Source organism: Mustelus asterias, chromosome 13 (genome assembly GCF_964213995.1).
Source record: "Mustelus asterias chromosome 13, sMusAst1.hap1.1, whole genome shotgun sequence".
NCBI lineage: Eukaryota > Metazoa > Chordata > Chondrichthyes > Carcharhiniformes > Triakidae > Mustelus > Mustelus asterias.
The window spans coordinates 30329143-30350651 of record NC_135813.1 but is presented as its reverse complement, the minus strand read 5'-3'; the positions used below and the strand labels follow the sequence as shown (position 1 = coordinate 30350651).

Below are 21509 nucleotides of genomic sequence, written 5' to 3'. Positions count from 1 at the left end.
AGCACTTACTCCAGTTTTGCAGAATGTTGGCTGATGCACCTTACCTTCATCATTAGCACTACGGTATTGATTGCGATCATGGCCATTATAAAATATTCAAAGGGAGGGGAGACAACAAATCTCCACATCTTGTACTGGAAAGTTTGCTTGTTCTGTGGCATGTAGCGAGTTAGCGGTTTGGCACTTATAGCAAAATCAATACAGGCCCTCTGGAAGAGAATTGGACAAGGTTACCACCACGGGCCCATTCCTTGACTCGCAACACTCAAAGGGCAAAGTCAAGATTACACAATTTTCACATGTGCTGCTCAAATAAATACAACTTCCAACAAGAGGGCAACATTATTAACAGCGCAAGAATAAAAACGATGAACATTTGTGTGGCAGTTGCACTGCCTTCCTTTTTTTTCCACTTACACTTACTTAAAACCTGTGCCTTGTGTTGAGTCAGGATGTAGGAATTAATCACAAACGTGAGGAGAAAGGGAGCAAACTCACAGCCAGCCATCAGAGTAATTTGACTGATTTCACTCATAAGATCACTCATTTTCATTCTCTAGTCTCCTGCATTAACTCCCTCATCATTCTTCAGTTGCTTCTCACTCTCTAATCCTTCTGCACTTTCTGCACTATACTTACACTCTTTGCTCCTATATATTCTGGATGCCCCCAATCCACTGTCTCTGCCCCTTGTTTTCAACTCCGCCTCCATCCCCACAGTCAGATGCTATTCTGTATTCACTAAGTTAATGTTAAAGTTAAACTTTATTTATTAGGCGCAAGTAGGCTTACATAAATACTGCAATGAAGTTACTGTAAAAATCCCCTAGTCGCCATACTCCAGCACCAATTCGGGTGCACTGAGGGAGAACTTAGCCAATGCATCTAGCCAGCATGCCTTTCGGACTGTGGGAGGAAACCGGAGCGCCCGGAGGAAATCCACGCAGACACGGGGAGAACATGCAGATTCTGCACAGACAGTGACCCAAGACGGGAATCGAACCCAGGTCCCTGGCACTGTGAGGCAGCAGTGCTAACCACTGTCCCACCGTGCCGCCCCCATCCTGTATTCACTCCCTAAGCACAGTGTACCTACCCTCTCTCCTATATTAATGCCTTCTACCACCATACAATCTCTGCATTATCTATTCAGTACCTCTATTTATCATTGACCTCTCTCTCTCCATTCCATATTGCACATTTGAATTGTATCTTTAACATGGTACACACCTCTTCATCACTGTTACACAAACAGTCCAGTATCCATTCTCAAACTAGATCAGCCTTTTGGCATTTTTCATTCACTGAGCTTTCAGAATAATTCAGTTTAATATTACGACGTGTCAAAGTAATTGACTGCAAATGGGGAATATTGCGGGAATGTGGAATTGAGGTAGAAGATCTTGTTGAATGACGGAACACACTCAAAGGGCCAAATGGCCTACACCCCGCAGTTCTTAATTCACGTAACAGATTTTGTGGCAAGGTAAAACAAGTAACATAGAAAGAAAAAGATTTTCAATTACCACAAAGCTGTTATGGATGCTCAAAGGCAGGATTTTCCAGCCCTTTCCACTGGTGGGATGTTGCGGTCCTGCCGAAGGTGATCGATGGGGCAGGTTCTCCAGTGGTGGAACAGGCAAGCTATGCAATATAGCATAGATATCAGCAGAACTGGAACATCCCGCCAGCGTCCAATGGCAAGCCACATCCGTCGCCCAAAAACACGCAGCAGGAGGTGAGGGGGGGTGGGGGGGGGGGGGGCAGAAAACCCTGCACTGAGAGTGAGTGCACTTCATTGCAAAATAAGAATTCAGGCAATGGCAATCTTGCCCTAATATCCTGCTAGCCAGTTTGGGGGGAATCACATTATGATTACTGTCAACCTGTCCTGCGCTATCCATTTATCTGAACTTTAGTCTCAGGGGTCAAAAGCAGCTTCAAGGAAATTTCGATTTCAATGGAGCCCTGAGTGAGTCAGCAATTGGGAAATGTTTGACACGTACCTCATTTTTCTCGAGACTGCATTCGGATAGCACCTTATCACCTTGCTCCTGGAACGTAATGATAATGAGCGCAACAAAAATATTCACAAAGAAAAATGGAAACACAACGAAGTACACAACATAAAAGATGGACATTTCCATGCGGTAGCGAGGGCTGGGTCCCTGGTCCTCTTCTGTAGCATCCACGGAGTGTTTCAGAACTCTGAGGGGGAGAGAACAAAAACTTTATGAGGGCAATTTGCAGTGCGATGTGGACACTGATCCTCACACGATAACTAGAAAACCTGTAAGTGAAAACCTGCAAGGTTTGAGTTACTCAATATCCACAAAGAGCATAAACCTTCTACTCCAAGTCTGGATGAGTCCAAATTTAATACAATACAGTTTTTTTTAAAAGACAGAAAATGCTGGAAAATCTCAGCAGGTCTGACAGTATCTCTGGAGAGAGAACAGAGCCAATGTTGAGTTGAGATGACCCTTCATGAGCTCTGACCAAGAGTCATCCAAACTCGAGACGTTGGCTCTATTCTCTCCCTACAGATGCTGTCAGACCTGCTGAGATTGTCAAGCATTTTCTGTTTTTGTTTCAGATTCTGAAGTATTTTGCTTTTATCACAGTTATTAAAAATATATTTTGAATTATTTAATAGCTTTATAATTCCAATGATGTAAATAATCTTAACAATGTCATAATAAATGTTTGCTTTTGGAGTGAATCTGTTCCATCCGGGCGGCATGGTAGCACAGTGGTTAGCACTGCTGCTTCACAGCTCCAGGGACCTGGGTTCGATTCTCGGCTTGGGCCACTGTCTGTGTGGAGTTTGCACATTCTCCTCGTGTCTGCGTGGGTTTCCTCCGGGTGCTCCGGTTTCCTCCCACAGTCCAAAGATGCGCGGGTTAGGTTGATTGGCCGTGCTAAAATTGCCCCTTAGTGTCTTGAGATACATAGGTTAGAGGGATTAGCGGGTAAATGTGTAGGGATATGGGGGTAGGGCCTGGGTGGGATTGTGGTCGGTGCAGACTTGATGGGCCGAGTGGCCTGTTTCTGCACTGTAGGGTTTCTATGATTTCTATGATTGTACAATGTAAATGTATCCTGCTTTTCTATAGCTATAAATGATCAGAATTTCCATCGCGATTTCCTCAAACTCCCATGATAACTTCAAAGGAACTACATAAAAGGCCCTATCTCCAGGATTTCCAGTAGAGCAGGTGAATGAGAGAACCCCTAAATAATTTCTACTCAGAAATGTTGGAAACATTAACAGTATATCATGAGAGCCATAGATGTAACCAGGAGTTCTGTCCCCTCTTCAAATGCACTAATGGCCCCTGATGATGGACCTCTCTCAACTCTGCAGATGTGGTTGCACCTCAGATGACAACATCTTTCCTGATGTTTCTTACAGCCTGCAACTTTTCTCTCTCTATTCTTCCTCTGCTACCTCTCTTTATTTTATTCACAAACTACTAGGTCTCAGTGTTCCTCAGCATTTTCCCATTATGTGCCTCCTACTCGTCCTGCATGCTGTTCCTCCTCTTCTGCCTTCGAGCTTTGTTGAACATCATTCTGTCTCCTCTTGTTTCATACCCAGGCTTGGTATCACCTCAACATTGCATTTTTTCATCTCTGACTCCTGAGGTTTCCAGGACTATGGCTGGAATTTTCCCGTCCCACCTGCCATGGAAATTGTAGCGACCGGGATATGGACCATGGAAAGATCCATTGACCTCAGGCGGGATTTTCCGGCCTTCAGGCGAACGTGGCCGGAAAATCCTGCCCTATGTGTCTTAACCTTTCACCAGAGCCAAATCAAAAAGTCTTCAAGCCCTGGCACCTAAAATATCCATTGCACTGTTGTGCAAACACACCCACCCCCAAAACCCTAACAATCATAGAGTCCCTACAGTGCAGAAGGAGGCCATTTGGCCCATCGAGTCTGCACCAATTCTCCAACAGAGCATCCCACCAAGGCCCTATCCTGTAACCCCATGTATTTACTCCTCTAATCCCCCTAACCCACACATCTTAGGACACTAAGGAGCAATTTAGCATGGCCAATCCACCTAACCTGCACATCTTTGGACTGTGGGAGGAAACCGGACCACCTGGAGGAAACCCACGCAGACACAGGGAGAATGTGCAAACTCCACACAGACACAGTCACCCAAGGAATTGAACCTGGGTCCCTGGCGCTGTGACGCAGCAGTGCTAACCACTGTACCATCGTGCCGCCCTGAACACTGCTGCTCCCAGTGCAGCACCATGTGTACCGCTATGCATTTGTAGAGGTTCGTGTGTCAAAATTTTTTAAAAAACAATAAGTTCCCTTTGGATTTTTCATCCAGGACACTTATTTGAAATCCTACGCTGTTCATCATCTCACTGAACACATACTTCACTTATTAATTCATCAGCTGAAACTCTTCCAGGCAGCAGTAAGAACACTTGCAAGAAATTCAGCCAAGAAAAGGGGAGGTTTCAATTACTTTGATCTGCCTCAGAATAGCTTCTTTCAATGGAATAATGTCAGCGTCTTTCACATAGGATATAATGCATTGGCTATGTGTTGCATTTAGCAACGAGACAGTTGGAAAAAGATGTGCATTTAAAGAATATTACTTACAATTAGGTACTTTGACATGACGTGAGCAATATGTAATCAGATTTGACAAAACCCTGAATGCAGCAATTGAAAATTCATTCTGTCAAATTTCAAAGTTGGGCATGATTTAAAAAGTGATTGCTGACAGAGAACTGATCAGATTCCCTTAATCCAATCCTTGTACCATGTTACTGTACAACTTCTTTATCGCTGTTTTCTGCAACGTCATAGAATCCTACAGTCCAGAAGGAGGCCATTCGGCCCATTGAGCCTGCACCGACAACAATCCCACCCTATCCCCATAACCCTACATATTTACCCTGCTAAAACAACACCCCCTCCCCCGAATCCAGGGTCAATTTAGCATGGCTAATCCACCTAACCTGCACATTTTAAAAAAAATTTGACACATGAGCCTCTACAAATGCATAGTGGTACACATGGTGCTGCACTGGAACAGCAGTGTTCAGGGCGGCGCGATGGTACAGTGGTTAGCACTGCTGCGTCACAGCGCCAGGGACCCGCGTTCAATTCCAGCCTCAGTTGACTGTCTTTGGAGTGTGGGAGGAAGCCGGAGGAAACCCACACAGACACGGGTAGAATGTGCAGACTCCGCACAGACAGTGTCCCAAGCCGGGAATTGAACCCGGGTCCCTGGCGCTGTGAGGCAGCAGTGCTAACCACTGTGCCATCGTGCCACCCCACTTGTCATTAAAACGAATTCCGTCTAATTCATTTAAATTTTCACAACTGAAGTGACAATTTTGCAACAATTAATTCCAATAAAAATAAAGGTCGGGATTCTCCCAAAACAAAACTAAGTGCCCAGTGGGGGGGGGGGGGGGGGGGAGAGAGAAGGGGGAGTATTTCCTGTCCGTTTTTGGGCGTATTTATCCCTGACACTCTGAGCATTGCAGAGTACCTCAGCGTGATTCACTCTGGTAAGTAGGGGGAGGGGCCTATTCCCACCCAAGAGGCCAGCAGTGTAGTGCTGAGCAGGCCACTTCGCATGCGCCAATCTGTCAGTGCAGAGATCTGCGCAGGTGCACTGGCCCCTCTATCGCTGGCCTCCTGCTGATCCCCAAGGGATCTTGCACTGGATCGCTGGTCTGCCCCACAACATCCCTGATCACTGGTCTTCCAAATCCCCCCCCCCAATCCCTGTCCTACTGGACATCCCCTGGCCAGCCCCAATCTTTCCGCAACCCCCCCTCCCCCCATGGCCTGCCCTGATCCCCCCCCCCCCCCCCCCCCCACCCCCGGCCAGCCCAGTCCCCCCATGGCTAGCCCCGATACCTCCCCCCCCACCCTGATGACCTGTCCCGAACCCACCCCCATGGCCACCCCGATCACCCTCCTCCCTCCCCCCAACAATCCCGATTGCAGAGTGGTAGCAGGTTCCCCCACTCCCCTACCAATCACCCCAATAGGCCCTGGCCCCCAGTATGCCCTACCCCCATCTGGCACTGGCCCCAGCCCCTTGACACTGCCTGGTGCTCAGTGTGCAGTGCCAAGGTGCACGTTGGGCAGTGCCAGAGTGCCAGGTTGGCAATGCCTAAGGGGCAACCCCTCTTGCTTCTGACCTCCCGGGGGACTTCAATGGCCACTGTCCCCACCAGCGGGGTCAGGACGCCTGTTCCTCGTTAGTGGGAAGTAGTCATAAACTCCACTGGAGGGAGTCACTCCCGGCTGGTGGGGAGGGGGTGGGGGTTAGATGCTAGCAGGCTCAGGCCTGCTAATCATATGGAAATGTCAATTTCCATATGACAATCAGACCTGCGCTGATTTCCGGGGTGGAGCTGATTGCATTCTAAAAAGCGCTTGGGAGACTCGCGACTGACGAACCTCGCTAAAGGCCTCCTGTCGGTGTCTCCTGGCCGTTCCACTGAGAATCCGACCAATATCTTTAATAATGCCCAGCAATCAGGTGACATAGATGTCAAAGATGTTCAGGTTAGGTGGATTGGCCATGCTAAATTGCCCCTTCGTGTCCAAAGATGTGCAGGTTAAGTGGATTTATGATTCTATAAATACCAATGAATACAACAGTTAGTACTTACGTTGGCCAGCCTTCACCGGTCGACACAGTGAATAGTGTCAGCAAGGCCCACAGCACATTATCATAGTGGAAATCATATTTCTTCCATTCTCTGGTTTCTGCCTCAGTTTCAACATTGTCATAAACTAGATATTGACCCCTGCAAAACAAACAGCGACTGGATCAGCAGAAGTAATATTTTTGTCTTGTCAAGTTCTTCATCAAAGTAATAATGCTTTAATTATCTATTTTTCTGCGACTCGAGAGAAGGTTTTCAGGAAAATAATTGAGGTGTTGAATATTTTGGAATATTACCAAAGGCATAAATAAATATTAGAAAGTACTGGAATCACACAGCAGGTCTGACAGAATTGGTGGGGAGCGAAACAGAGTTAACATTTAACCCAATACGACTCTTCAAAACGGAATATTAATTAGTAGGCTGGGGATTCAAATTTCTGTCCGAAGTCAATGGACCTTTGGCTGGTCCGTCAAACTTTCCGTCCTGCCTGCAACGATTCTCATTATGGGCGGGACTGGAAAATCCCAGCCATTGTTCCCATTAATATGTTCCCATTTAATGTGATTCTCAAATATGTTTTCGTGTTGGATTAAAATAGTTCCATCGATCTAGAACTCTTAGCTGAGATAATAAACGCAGTTAGACCAGCAAAATCACTGGCAAAATCAAACTAACAAAAGCACGCTTTGCCACAATGAAATGTCAGTACAGGTATCAGTAAAACGTTTCCCCGGAGGTCTCAATGAACAAAAAAAGTATAAAGAAAGCCACAATGTTAAATCACTTGGGTGGTATGTAGATCAATGAAAGCCAGTGTACACCTTTCACAGGTTTATCTAATGGTGCAGCTAGAGCCAAAAATAAATACCTGCCGATGATGCGCCTTTGGATAGGATGTGTTTTGGACCAATTGAGAGATACAGGTCACTGGTGGAGAGAGACATTCACTCCCTGGGAGATTAGAGAGTGGAAGACTGTTTGCCCTGTCACTTGCAATATTTATAAACTGTACCCAACTAGCAAAAAGAGTTAAAACTGATCAGGTACCGACTGTCCCTGAGGTCACAGGAAGCTGCCCAGTTCCAGATCCACCGACTAAGCAGTAATACCACATGCCCAAATCATGCCCGTTTTAACATATAGCAAAATCATCACCTAGACTTATCTGCTGATTTACTCGTAGATGTGTATCCTCTGACCCTTCCTGTCATGCTCTGTTTATCTTTACCCATATTAGTACCTTTCTCTCTGGCTTTGTCTGACATCTTCCCAAATTTGATCCCTTGTCCTCGCTATTTAGTTTAAAACCCTCCCTAGTTATGTGGCTCGCTCCAACACCAGCTCCAGTATGGTGGAGGTGTAGACTGTCCCAATGGTACAGTGTCCAATTTCCCCAGTAAAGGAAATCACAGAGAGGTGTAAGGACTATAGAGTGGTGTTGCTGGAAGAGGAGACTTCAATTACCCAAATATCAATTGGGATAATATATAGCATGGGGATCAAGCTGGGGAGTGGAACTGATTGATTTGTCCTGCAGGAAGCTGGCATGGATTTGATGGGTCAAATGGCCGCCTTCTGTGCCGTAAATGACTCAATGTTGAGACCGAGCACCACCTTCAGCTTTGTGAGGCAAACTCTGTTGGCAAACAATGGCGATGCTTCTTTAAAGAAAGACTTGCATTGATATACTGCGCCTTTCACAATCTTTGCACATCCCAAAGCACTTTATAGCCAATTATATTTGGGGGATAGTCATTGTTGTAATGTGGCAGTCAATTTGCACAGCCAGCTTCTACAAACAACAGTATTATAAAGCCAGATAATCTTCTCTGTGATGTTGGTTGAGGCTAGGACATGAAAGAGAACTCAGTAATTAAATAACATGATATCCACATACCAACCAACTTTTACAGATGCACCAGAGAAAGCATTCTTTCTGGTTGTATCACAGCTTGGCATGGATCCTGTTCTGTCCAAGACCGCAAGAAACTACAAAGGGTTGTGAACGAAGCCCAGTCCATCACGCAAACCAGCCTCCCACCCATTGACACTGTTTTCCCTCTGCCTCGGAAAAGCAGCCAGCATAATCAAGGACCCCACGCATCCTGGACACACTCTCTTCCACCTTCTTCCATTGGGAAAAAATACAAAAGTCTGAGGTCACGTACCAACCGACTCAAGAACAGCTTCTTCCCTGCTGCCATCAGACTTTTGAATGGACCTACTTCATATTAAGTTGATCTTTCTCTACACCCTAGCTATGACTGTACCCATTCTACACCCTCTCCTTTCTTTCTCTATGAACGGTATGCTCTGTCTATATAGCGCACAAGAAACAATACTTTTCACTGTATACTAATACATGTGACAATAATAAATCAAATCAAAATTCAATAGAATTAAAAAGAGCTTTTGCTATTATTTAGGTCAAAACCAAATTGAAAGTTATCATTTATTCAAATTTATATTGATCCTCCAGTTAATAACGCCATTGATTTGCTTTGTGAGGGTTTACCTGCAGTCTTTTTCCAAATCCTTCGACTCATCAGTGCAGTAGAAGAATTTACCCTTGAAAAGTTGCACAGCAATGACAGCAAAGATAAACATGAAGAGCATGTAGACGATGAGTATATTCAGAACATTCTTCAGGGAGTTCACTACACAGTCAAAGACAGCCTAAAGGAAACACATTTTGAGTCAGATACTAACAAGAAGTGACAAACAAAACTAGGCTCTCAGAGTCTGCATTTAAAGACCACTTAGTCACAACCTCTGATCAATGCGTAGCATTGGGTACGTCTGCAAAGAAATTTAAAACTGCTACCCGTTTCGAGCATTGGTGAGCTGAAACACTCGAGGTGTATAGACCATTCTACGTCTCTCTAACCAGAGAAGACAGGTCAAAATGATAGTTATGTCTCTGCGTTATGGATTAGCTGAGAGGATAACCAACACTTTGTTAACAGTAAAAAGTCTACATCGCGAAAGAATGTCTGCAGATATGCTTACTCAGAGCTTTGCAAAATTACATTTTAAGCTGATTAAAATTCAACCGCCAAGGGGGACTGATGTGAAAGCACCTTCTAAAGCTGGTTCAATTCAATTCAGCAGATTTCTTACTCTCAGTCTCGATGGCAAATTTTCACCAAATGCAAAATATGTAATGTGACTACAAACGAAACAATATGGGTGATTTAATGTATAATCTCAGTGGTGGCACAGTGGTTAGCACCGCTGCCTCACAGCGCCAGGGATCCAGGTTCGATTTCCGGCTTGGGTCAGTGTGTGTGTGTGTGTGGAGTCTGCACCTTCTCCCCATGTCTGTGTGGGTTTCCTCCCACAGTCCGAAAAGGCATGCTGGTTAGGTGCTTTGGCCATGCTGAATTCTCCCTCAGTGTACCCAAACAGGCGCCAGAGTGTGGCGACTGGGGGATTTTCACAATAACTTCATTGCAGTGTCAATGTAAGCCTACTTGTGACACTGATAATTAAACTTAAACCATATTGCAAATACATGAATGAGTAGGTAGGTGTTTTTAAAGATAACCCGCTAAATGTATTTTTGTTCAAAAGTGCACAATTTTTACACAGGATACAGTGCACGAAAACTGATCACTTCTCAAGCCATGGTCTACATAAATAATACAATATACAAGATTCAATTTATTTGGAGTGCAAAGCTAGGGGGAGCACTTCTTGTAGATGTTCAGATGCAGGCCTGAATTTTTGTGCAGACAGCGAGAGTCTCCAGATTATCAAAATGGCTCCGGAGCCCCGATTCCAGAAGTTCTGCCCCTGAACCTGGACCCCCAGCAGTTTTCAAAAGGGGAGAAAATGGGGTCTGGTTGTTCTTTGCACACTGGTGGTTTATGAAAGCAATGGCACATGTTAAACTGCAGCTGCCCTTAGTCAGATCCAATTTTTATTTGTCGAAAGTCAAAAGCAGAACTTATGCATTTTAGGCCTGTCAGGAGAAGGTCGAAAAGTTAGAGGAGTTCTTTGGAGCGGTATAGTACTCCTTTGGAGAGACCAGGGTATTCTTTTAATATGATCATCGGACACCTTTGGGAGAGATAAGATGCCCTTTGGGAGAGATAAGATGCCCTTTGGGAGAGGTAAGATGCCCTTTGGGAGAGGTAAGATGCCCTTTGGGAGAGGTAAGATGCCTTTTGGGAGAGGTAAGATGCCCTTTGGGAGCAGTCAAGTGCACTTTGGGATTGTTAAAATGAGACATGAATGTGTATTTTAAAAAAAGATAAACTCACTGGAACTATTAAGGCATTTAAATCTCCTTCCCTTTACATACTTGTGGAAAATACTATCTGTTTGTGAAAATCATTGCTTACTATTTCACTTTGTCTGTTGACATAAGCCTGGAGTTATCATTATAGTATTAGTGATCAGACTGATTTCACAATCTATCCTTATCACAAGTGGGTGCCTGTCAGTTCACAGTTTGATTGACAGCTCCAATTGCTTATAAAGTCTTTGAAGTGAGCCTATTGAAGAGAAATAGAACATAGAACAGTACAGCACAGCACAGGCCCTTCGGCCCACGATGTTGTGCCAAGCTTTGTCGATACCAAGATCAAGCTATCCCACTCCCTATCATTCTGGTGTGCTCCATGTGCCTATCCAATAACCGCTTGAAAGTTTCTAAAGTGTCCGACTCCACTATCACAGCAGGCAGTCCATTCCACACCCCAACCACTCTCTGAGTAAAGAACCTACCTCGGACATCCCTCCTATATCTCCCACCATGAACCTTATAGTTATGCCCCCTAGTAACAGCTGCATCCACCCGAGGAAATAGTCTCTGAATGTCCACTCTATCTATCTCCCTCATCATCTTATAAAACTTTATTAAGTCTCCTCTCATCCTCCTCTGCTCTAAAGAGAAAAGCCCTAGCTCCCTCAACCTTTCCTCATAAGACCTACCCTCCAAACCAGGCAGCATCCTGGTAAATCTCCTTTGCATTCTTTCCAATGCTTCCACGTCCTTCTTATAGTGAGGTGACCAGAACTGCACACAATATTCCAAATGTGGTCTCACCAAGGTCCTGTACAGTTGCAGCATAACGCCACGGCTCTTAAACTCAAACCCCCTGTTAATAAACACTAACACACTATAGGCCTTCTTCATGCTTGTTATTAGTGATTAAGTGGTCAAAGGAATTAAAATATGATTTTTCAAATCAGTGAGTGCTTTTTTTAAAATAGTGAATCAATCAAAATATACTGAAAACTTTATTTTATTTCTTCTCAACATGGTTTCTGAGGACTGTACATGGTGATAATGGGTGACTTGGTAGAGAGGTGGTAAGCACAATGTGTGATGGGTAGGGAGGGGTGCATGGATTGGCATGTTGGCCCCAAGTTGGCATGGGCTATAAAGGGCCATGGGGGGTGAGTAGGGGCATAGGTTGGCATGGAGGATATGAGGAGACATCTACGTTTGGTGCAGAGGCATAGGTTGGCATAGGAGCTACAATAGACCATGAGGGAGGGTGGTGGGGCATGGCAGGTATGAGGGACCATGAGGGTTTGATGGGTGGCATAGGTTGGCATAGAGGGTGTGAAGGGCCATGAGAGTTGGGGCATGAGGTGTCAAGCATTGGCATGGAGGAGGCATGAAGAGTGAGAGAGGGTGAGGGTGTGTGTGTTGTGGTGAGGGCTAAAGGGCTCTTCCTTGTTTATTTCCTGCAGCAGGAACAAAGTTTTGGGTCACTGAGGTTGGTCTTTTGCCCAGCCTGCCTTCGTACCAATGTGCTGCCCCTGAACTGTTTCTGGGATTCTCAGACACAATTCCCATTACACCCCAACCTCGTTAAAATGAAACTCTGACCATCGGGGAAGGTTTTGCAGGAGTGGAGTTCATTGATCCAGGAATTCACCCAAGTTTGTGTTCCCGACGGGGGAGTGAAAACTGAGGCTGCAGTGTCAGTTTCAGACCCTGTAACTGTTTAAAGTGAAAGTTGCTTTTAAGTGTGGCTCTTCTTCTTGTGACTGAATTCTACAACTTTTCTTGCAAACGGGTGTCTTTTTACTATCTCCTTCAGAAAATAATCAAATATTGGTCAAAATCGCAACTATTCAGAAAGCAACCATTTTAAAAGTCACTTCCGAGTAAAGGTAAAAATAATGACGCAGTTTTTTTGGTTTGGTTCAACATTGCTTAACCTAATTTACGAAATAAACCACCACTGTTTTTCAAATGGTTATTCAAATGGTAATACAAGATGCCTGGGAGTGATATGTATATCTTTTATCGCCCCCAGCAACCATTCAAGACATTCGCGGGAACCAAAACTGCATACTCTTAACTGTGGAGTTTCATCATTAGTAATAAAAAAGTATTTTGAACACAATATTTAAGGAAATAAATTTTGACCCAATCATAGAATCCCTACAATGCAGAAGAGGCCATTTGGCCCATCGAGTCTGCACCGACTCTCCGAAGGAGCACCTAACCCAGGCCTATCCTCATAACCCGTAGCCCTATGTATTTACCCCGCTAATCCCCCTAAATAGAGGCCACCCGCTGCACTGTAGGGATTCTATACAGTATCTGCAGTGCAGGCCAAATGTCCTCAGCTGTTCCTGACACTTTTCCAGTTTTGGTCGGAGTTAGAGTGAAAATACAAGTACCTTCTGGGTTTTTACTAATAGAAAATTTCACTGCAGAAGTGCAACAATGCAAACACTAAATACCTTTAATTTTGGCAACCGTTTGATGGTTTTCAATGGCCGTAACACACGGAGAACTCGCAGGGATTTGATGGTGTTGAGATCCTTTCCTTTGTTTCCGCTGTGCATGCAAAGATCAAGAATTATACATGATGGAAGACAATTGAACTTCGTCCAGTTTTGTCACACTAACTATGCGCAAAATTCATAGCACGTTTCAATACACAGGCATGCCTGGGAGCCATATTTATAATTGGAGATGAAACTGGCAAGATTACAGATGGATGGAAAGTCAACACTTCGACAGCAAATCACAAAACCAACACAAATGATGAAAGAAAAAACCATGCTTTCGAAGTGGAGAAATATCTACTTATGTCTAACCAATTCCTAACATGGAGGAAGCAATGTACTTTCAGTTTAGGGTATAGTTAATTGTATGAGACATCAACATGAAAGTTCCAGTCCAATGTTGTTTTATATGTCTACATTTATAATAGAACCATAGAAAATTACAGCTCAGAAACAGGCCTTTTGGCCCTTCTTGTCTGTGCCGAACCATTTTATGCCTAGTCCCACTGACCTGCACTTGGACCATATCCCTCCACACCCCTCTCATCCATGAACCCGTCCAAGTTTTTCTTAAATGTTAAAATTTACCACTTTATCCGGCATTTTAAATAATTAAATTTTAGTAAGCAAATCAAATTTGCTAAATATGAATAAATGTAATAAATATTTAATCTTTGCTTATTGAGGAATCTGTATTCAATATTTTCTGGAAGTAAATTACATACTGCTACAAATTCCAAAAATTAAACTACTAGTTTAATCCTAATAAATTTGACATCAAATCTCCATTATGTCCTCTATTACTATCTAACCACATTTTCACAGGGCTGACTTGATAGAGGTGTACAATATCATGAGGGGAAGAGATAGAGTGGACAGGATAGAATTGTTTCCCTTGTTGGAGAATTCTAGAACCGGAGGACATAGATTCAAGATAAGTGGCAGTAGGGGAGGAGGGGACATGAGGAAGAACCTTTCTACGTAGCGGGTGGTGGGCGCCTGGGATTCGCTGCCCAAGTTGACGATAGAAGCAGCGATCCTAAACTCTTTTAAAAAGTACTTGGGTCTGCACCTTAAGTGTTGTAAACTGCAGGGCTTGGGCCGGATGCAGGAAGGTGGGATGAGAAATGGCACCTGGGTGTGCTTGGGCGGGCCTGGACAAGATGGGCCGAATGGCCTCCTTCTGTTCTGTAACTTTTCTATGGTTTTATGGATTAGCTCTTTAATTTTTGTTGCAATTCCTTTTGTTTCCTGTGGTACACATGTTAAAGCAAAATCTGGGAAATCTCTATTATACATCAAACTCTATCTTCCACTGACGGATAAGAGGAAGGAAGAATCCACTCTGTTATGACAGAAAATGGAGGTTCCATTTACAGATGTTACAATCATGGTCTTAAAACCCTGATAAAAAAAGAAAGTGATACCACAGTGAGCTGGAAGCTGATTTGTGCGCTGCCTGAAGGCACGCCTTGCTTCTCTCATTGAGACTGGAGCATCAGCAGGCAGCCATTTTCTGGGCAGCTTTTTGTTTTGTCAGTCATGGCTTGCCATTGTGTTCCACTCTGAGGGACAGAGTGAGGGGGAGGCAGTTCCCAAATTTACCTCAGCCAGGAAAGCATTTGAACCCCTTGGTGTTGGTGTTATATGGAACCACATGCTAACCATTGAGCCAATCGAGCTAACCACTCCTTCCCCCCACCCCATCCTTGAAGTATTATATCCAATATTATCTGCTGGCAAGTAACAAGGTCTGAGAATGAACTAAGTCTAAACTGAAAGCGGACCACTTAGGATTCATTCTCCAAATGCATTCACTCGTCAAATATTCCTTTAAACATAAACAGTGTAGTGGAAGAGGCTATGGATGGAGGGATACCAAAATGTTCATTTCAATGCAGGTTTTCATGCCATCGAACCAAGTGACCAGTTGTGAATTGTAGGCATAGCAAAAAAGACATGGTTTCATTAAGCAATAATTTTGCCAGGCAATGGTAAATGATAGGTCAAGTTATTTTTCTTCATTACTAATTCAAATCTAGTACCTTGCATTGTGGTAAGAGGGGATTAGTTGGCTTCTTTGTTGTGATGTATTTTGTTGAATTTAGGAGATAAAAGTCAAAATGATGGCGATGATTACCCGTCTTCAACAGTGACTGCAAAACTGTTCTATAACCATAATTATCCCCATTTACTCATCCATCACAACTTCATTATTCAGGCGAAGATCTGAATTTCAGATCCTCCAAAGCTGAACCCTAACTTAATCTCATCTGACAAGCAGATTTAAGTCAGTCAATCGATTCTGATCTGATTCAAACAGTTCAACGGCTTTACTGCAGAGACTAAAGGCATTTGCATTTATATAGCACCTTTTACGACCCCGGGATGTCCCAAAGCTCTTTACAGCCAATGTAGCACTTTGTTTTATGAAGTGTAGTCATTGCTGTAAAGTAGGAAATGTGGCAATCAATTTGCACTCACAAACAGCAATGTAAAAACAAGTCTTCAATTCGCCAGTGAAATAATGAATTCTTTGTTGACAAAACTCTGTAATTTGTGATATTTGTCCATCCATTAGATGAACAATTTGTATGATACCTCAGGCAGAATCTAACGTCGTGATTGGAGAACCCCACGTCACATTTCTCTGGGCCTGACACAATGACGAGCTGAGCTGGCATGTACCTGGAGAGCACCAGGTTTCCTATTGGATAAATCCCCAGCAAGGTGGAGGTCCCGCCCCTGAAAACTGCTGGCCAGAAACGGGGAGCGGTGGTTGCTGCCGTTAACACACTGGGTTCTTCATCCAGGATGAAGTGTGATGGGATGGGGTCACAAGGAGGGCGGGGGTCACCGTTGAGGGTGGAGGAGTATGATGCAAGGGCAGGATTGATGGCTCCCGGCAAGGCTTCCCTTCATGATGCCAGGTCTCTTGATCGGCCACTGAATGCCTGTGAACGAGGCCCATTAATGAGCCTTTCCACTGGTAGCGGACAGATTTCCCATGGCAGCCCCTTTCCGCCACTCACCAAATTGGGGAGGCAGTGGCGCAGTGGTATTGTCACTGGACTGGTAATCCAGAGACCCAGAGTAATGCTCTGGGGACCCAGGTTCGAATCCCACCACAGCAGGTGGTGAAATTTTAATTCAATAAAAACCTGGAATTGAATGTCTAACGATGACTATTGTTGACTGACATAAAAATCTATCTGGTTCAGTAACGTCCTTTAGGGAAGGAAATCTGCCGTCCTTACCTAGTCTGGTCTACATGTGACTCCAGACCCACAGCAATGTGGTTGACTCTCAACTGCCCTTTGAGAGGGGGAGGTAGGGATGGGCAATAAATGTTGGCCCAGCCAGTATCGCCCACATCCCGCAAAATGAAAAAAATGTGGGGCAGTTTTCCCAGTAGTGGTGCCTGCCGCACCAGTCTGCCTCTCCAGCTATTTCCGTTAAACTTCTCTCAGTTTTAAACCGCGTAACTGAGTCAGCACATCTTTTGTATTATTTCATGATTATGCAGAACGGCATATATACCAGCTGGTAAAATTACATCAAAAGCTTGGAACAGCAATCCTCAAATCTAAACTAAAGCTTAAACCAAAATTCAGCTGTCGCCTTCTCCCATATCGCTGGAATACAGTGAAATACAAGAACTATAGGTGGGATTTTCCGACCTCGCTTTCCCCTAAACCGTAAAATCCCATCCGAGGTCAATAGACTTTTCTATGGTTCACCCCTCGCCCGTTATGATTCCCGCGGTGAGCAGAATGGTAAAGTTCACCCCTATATTTCTCTTACTGACCAAAGCTGAAATGTACATTAAAACAAAAAGAAATATGCTATGAAATCTGAAAAGAAAACCCAAAAAGTGTTGGAAACACTCAACAGGTTAGACAACATCTGTGGCGGGGGAAACAGGGTTCAGTTTAAGGTTATTCATTAGTGTCACAAGTAGGCTTACATTAACACTGCAATGAAGTTACTGTGAACATTACCTAATCTCCACACTCCGACGCCTGTTCAGGTACACTGAGGGAGAATTTAAGCATGGCCAATGCACCTAACCAGCATGTCTTTCAGACTGTGGGAGGAAACCGGAGCACCCGGAGGAAACCCACGCTGACACGGGGAGAACGTGCTGACTCCACACAGACAGTGACTCAAGCCGGGAATCGAACCCAGGTCCCTGGAGCTGTGAGGCAGCAGTGCTAACCACTGTGCCACCGTGCCACCCGGTTCTGTTGAAAAGTCATCAACCTAACATATCACGGGATGATTCTCCCATTCCGCTGCGCTGCATTTGTAAGCCGAGAGACTCTAGAGGAGGCCATTTCACGGGCGCCCCGCTGGGTGCCACGGCCGCCGCGCATCTCCGGCAACCGGATTGCCAGTGCCAACAGCTCCCTGCCAGAAATCGGTGCCGGGCTGCATATTTAATGCAAATATTCATTTGCATGCAATTTTCATATCATTAGTGGACCTGGGACTGAAATCTCCGGGCCCTCCACCACCACCTCTCCCGGCCAGGAGTGGTTCACTCCAGCAGGGCTTAGAATAGCTCCCCATTTGCGTGGAGCTGGTGGCCCGGCACTGCTGGAGTGAAGGAGGGGCAATTGAGGCCCCTCGGAGGGCCGGGCACCAGGGTGGCAGTGCCCCCTGGGCATTGCCACCTTGGCAGTGCGAGCCTGGGCCCCTGGCACTGCTCAAAGGGCACCTTAGCTCTGCCCACCGGGTATTGGACAGTGCCAAGGGGCGGGGCATGCTGGGGGTGGGGGGGTCCCACTGCCACTCGGCATTTGTGCTGAATGACAGCGGGAGGGAGGCCAGCGATTGGGGTGGGGAGGAGAGTCAGTCTGCTTTGGGGGGGGGAGGGAGAGGGCATCGAGGTGGGCTGGGGGTGCGGTCGAAGATGGCTCAGGCATGTTTGGAGGACCAGCAATTGCGGGGGGGTGGGATGGGGTGGGGGGGAAGGCGCATAGCTGGCGATGCGGGGGCCACGGGGCTGGTCAGCGATCGGGAGGCCGGCAGTGCGGAGCTGTTGTGCGTATGCTGATACAAGCGCAGACAGATTGGTGCATGCGCAGTGGCCCGCTTGGCGCTATGCTGCCGGCCTCTCCAGTGGGAATAGGCCCTGCCCACTGATTTTCAGCGTGACTCACACTGAGGCGCTCTGCAATGCACAGAGAGTGGGAGATTCATTTTGAAAATCCCACTGAAAAAACAAGCAGGATTTACTCCAGTTTTTACGCAAACTCAACACTTCGAATTTTTTTGGGAGAATCACCCCCGCACCACCCCCCCCCCCCCCCCCCCCACTTTCTCCTTAAATGCACATGATTTGAATCATAGAATGTATAGTGCAGATAAGAGACCATTTTGTCCCATCGAGCCTGCACTGACAACAGTCCAACCCAGATCCTATCCCCGTAACCCCATATTCACCCTCCTAATCTCCCTGACACTAAGGGGCAATTTACCATGGCCAATCAACCTAACCCACTCATCTTTGGACTGTGGAAGGAAACCGGAGCACCCGAAGGAAAGCTTTGACAAAGGGTCATCTCGACTCGAAACGTCAGCTCTTTTCTCTCCTTACACTGTTGCCAGACCTGCTGAGATTTTCCAGCATTATCTCTTTTGGTAATAAAGCCCATCTCTTCAACATCATGCCTTTATGCTATCTGTGTTGTGTAAAGTCTGATTGCAACCTGTAAAGCTATATTTTTGCTTATTACTCAATATCATTGATATCTGTCTCAGTGGCCTAGAGTGCCAGAACAAAATATGAAATGCACACCACATTGAATGTTTAAGTACTATTGCTGAATAAAATATATTTTAAACCACCATGTGTCAACGCAGCATCACTAAGCTTCCATTCTACTTTCTCTTAATGGCTCAAGGCTTAAGTGGGCAGTGAGCGACAGAGCTCAGTAAGATTTCCGGCACGGAGCTGATTATGTGAAAGAAAAAGGGCCTGGAAGACCAAGTCCCGCTAAAGGACCCCGGCTGATGTCTCCTGGCCCGCTGCACTACTTGAGCAGCACAGCGGGCTGGGAGAATCCCAGACTCCCAGGGAGTCTCAATCTGACTGAAAAAGTTTATGAGTTCCTTGCACTTGCTATTGAGCCTAACAGCGGAGAAGGGATTGGGAGAGAGAGGTTTAAGGACACTCTTCGTAGAAGAAGAACTGCAAAGGAAAGTCAAATAAGTTGTGTGGAATTATTGAAGTCCAGGGGACGGCACGGTGGCACACTGCTGCCTCACAGCGCCAGGGACCCGGGTTCAATTCTGGCCTTGGGTTACTGTGTGGAGTTTGCACGTTCTCCCCGTGTCTGCGTGCGTTTCCTCCGGGTGCTCCGGTTTCCTCCCACTGTCTAAAGACGTGCAGGTTAGGTGGATAGGCCATGATAAATGTGTCAGGGTTACAGGGATAGGGCAAGGGAGAGGGCCTCAGAGAGTTGGTGCGGACTCGATGGGCCAAATGGCCTCTTCTGCACTGTAGGGATTCTATGATTCTATGAAATAACTTTAGAATAGCATTGGAAGTAAAACTTCCAAAAACAGGTCCAGCAGTCTACAATCGCAAATATAATTTCACAGTATACTCCAGTTTATTAGATTGCAGTTCTTTCATTTGCTTTGCCTTTCTTTATTATTGTCAAAGAACACCATTGTCCAGTTCACCAGTTTGGAGACTAAATACAGGTGAACTTGTGACTGACTGACTGCAAAGTAATGGAACATAATGGCAAACAGGAGGCACAATGGACCGCCATTTTTCAGCGGGTTGAGGGGGAGGGTCTTGACGGTGACCTCTCAGCATTGCTATCACTGTCCCTCTGAACCTGACCACCAGAACGTCAGATTAGCACGGCCATTCTGAATTTGCCTACCTGTCACTCAATGTCCTACAACAAGCTGCACTATGGAAACGCCACCCCCCCTCCCCCCCCCACACCCTGCCTACTGCTTTGCGCCCCCCATCCTCCACTCCCCCCACCTCCTCTGCCCTCCCCATTGGGGTTTCCTGTTATTCACACCCTCTGCTGCCGGGCAACCCGTGGTGGAGGGGGTGGTTGCTGTCGGCAACCGGGCCTCACAACTATCAATCTGAAATCAGTCAGAATTTCAACTCGCCTGCTCTCACATTGCTGTTAGAAAACCCGCTTTGTTAATAAGGCACAGTTGGATTTTGAGCAACTACATGATAAATAAAATTTAATGAACACCAGAATTGTCCCCAAGGAAATAATATTACATTGATGGAGTGCTGCACACTGATTAAACAGTAGATTTCTTAAGCCAAATTAATTATTTAAAATAATTCTTTTTGGAATTATTTAGATTTCACCTTCACCCCGTTGTGTGTGCTCCAATCTTTAAACTGTGCTATCTAACTGCTTTTAGAAGAGTTTTATTTTACTGTTTCTTCTTTCCTGGTTGTGAAATTCTTCCAATGTGTTTGGCTGCTTGAACAGCCTGAGAATCTCTCACCAGCTCCAGGCTGGGTGTCCCCAATAACAAGCACCGTTATCAGTTCATGCAGTGTCACTGCCTGAAGATAGAGGTGAAATTCAGACCGAAGAGATCGCTAGAGGCAGCCCTTCTTCATCATGGACTGCAAACCCTGGGTCCTTAACTACTCTCAGCTCCATATTTATAGCCACAAGTCATAAAATGAAAAGATAAAAGCAAATTACTGCGGGTGCTGGATTCTGAAACAAAAACAGAAAATGCTGGAAAAATCCATAGAATCCCTACAGTGCAGAAGGAGGCCATTCGGCCCATCGAGTCTGCACCAACAGCAATCCCACCCAGGCCCTATCCCAGTAACCTCACGTATTTACCCTGCAATTCCCCCAATACCAAGGGGTAACCATGGCCAATCCACCTAACCCACACATCTTTCGAGTGTGGGAGGAAACCGGAGCACCCGGAGGAAACCCATGCAGACATGGAGAGAATGTGGAAACTCCACGCCATCAGAGGCCGGAATTGAACCCGGGTCCCTGGCGCTGGGGGCAGCAGTGCTAACCGCTGTGCCACCAAGCCGGCTCAATAGGTCTGAC

At 45.6% G+C, this 21509-nt stretch overlaps 1 protein-coding gene across 1 annotated transcript in view; it reads right to left on the bottom strand.

Moving 5' to 3' along the window:
• cacna1ba (calcium channel, voltage-dependent, N type, alpha 1B subunit, a) overlaps positions 1 to 21509 on the bottom strand; it is a 664407-nt gene that overhangs the window by 110729 nt on the left and 532169 nt on the right. Inside the window, exons 25-29 of the mRNA XM_078227596.1 lie at positions 13384 to 13480; positions 9188 to 9348; positions 6673 to 6810; positions 2007 to 2208; positions 45 to 209 (exon numbers count right to left, since the gene is read on the bottom strand). Of these exons, the coding sequence (XP_078083722.1) occupies positions 45 to 209; positions 2007 to 2208; positions 6673 to 6810; positions 9188 to 9348; positions 13384 to 13480 (763 nt within the window). The remainder of the gene's footprint in view (positions 1 to 44; positions 210 to 2006; positions 2209 to 6672; positions 6811 to 9187; positions 9349 to 13383; positions 13481 to 21509) is intronic.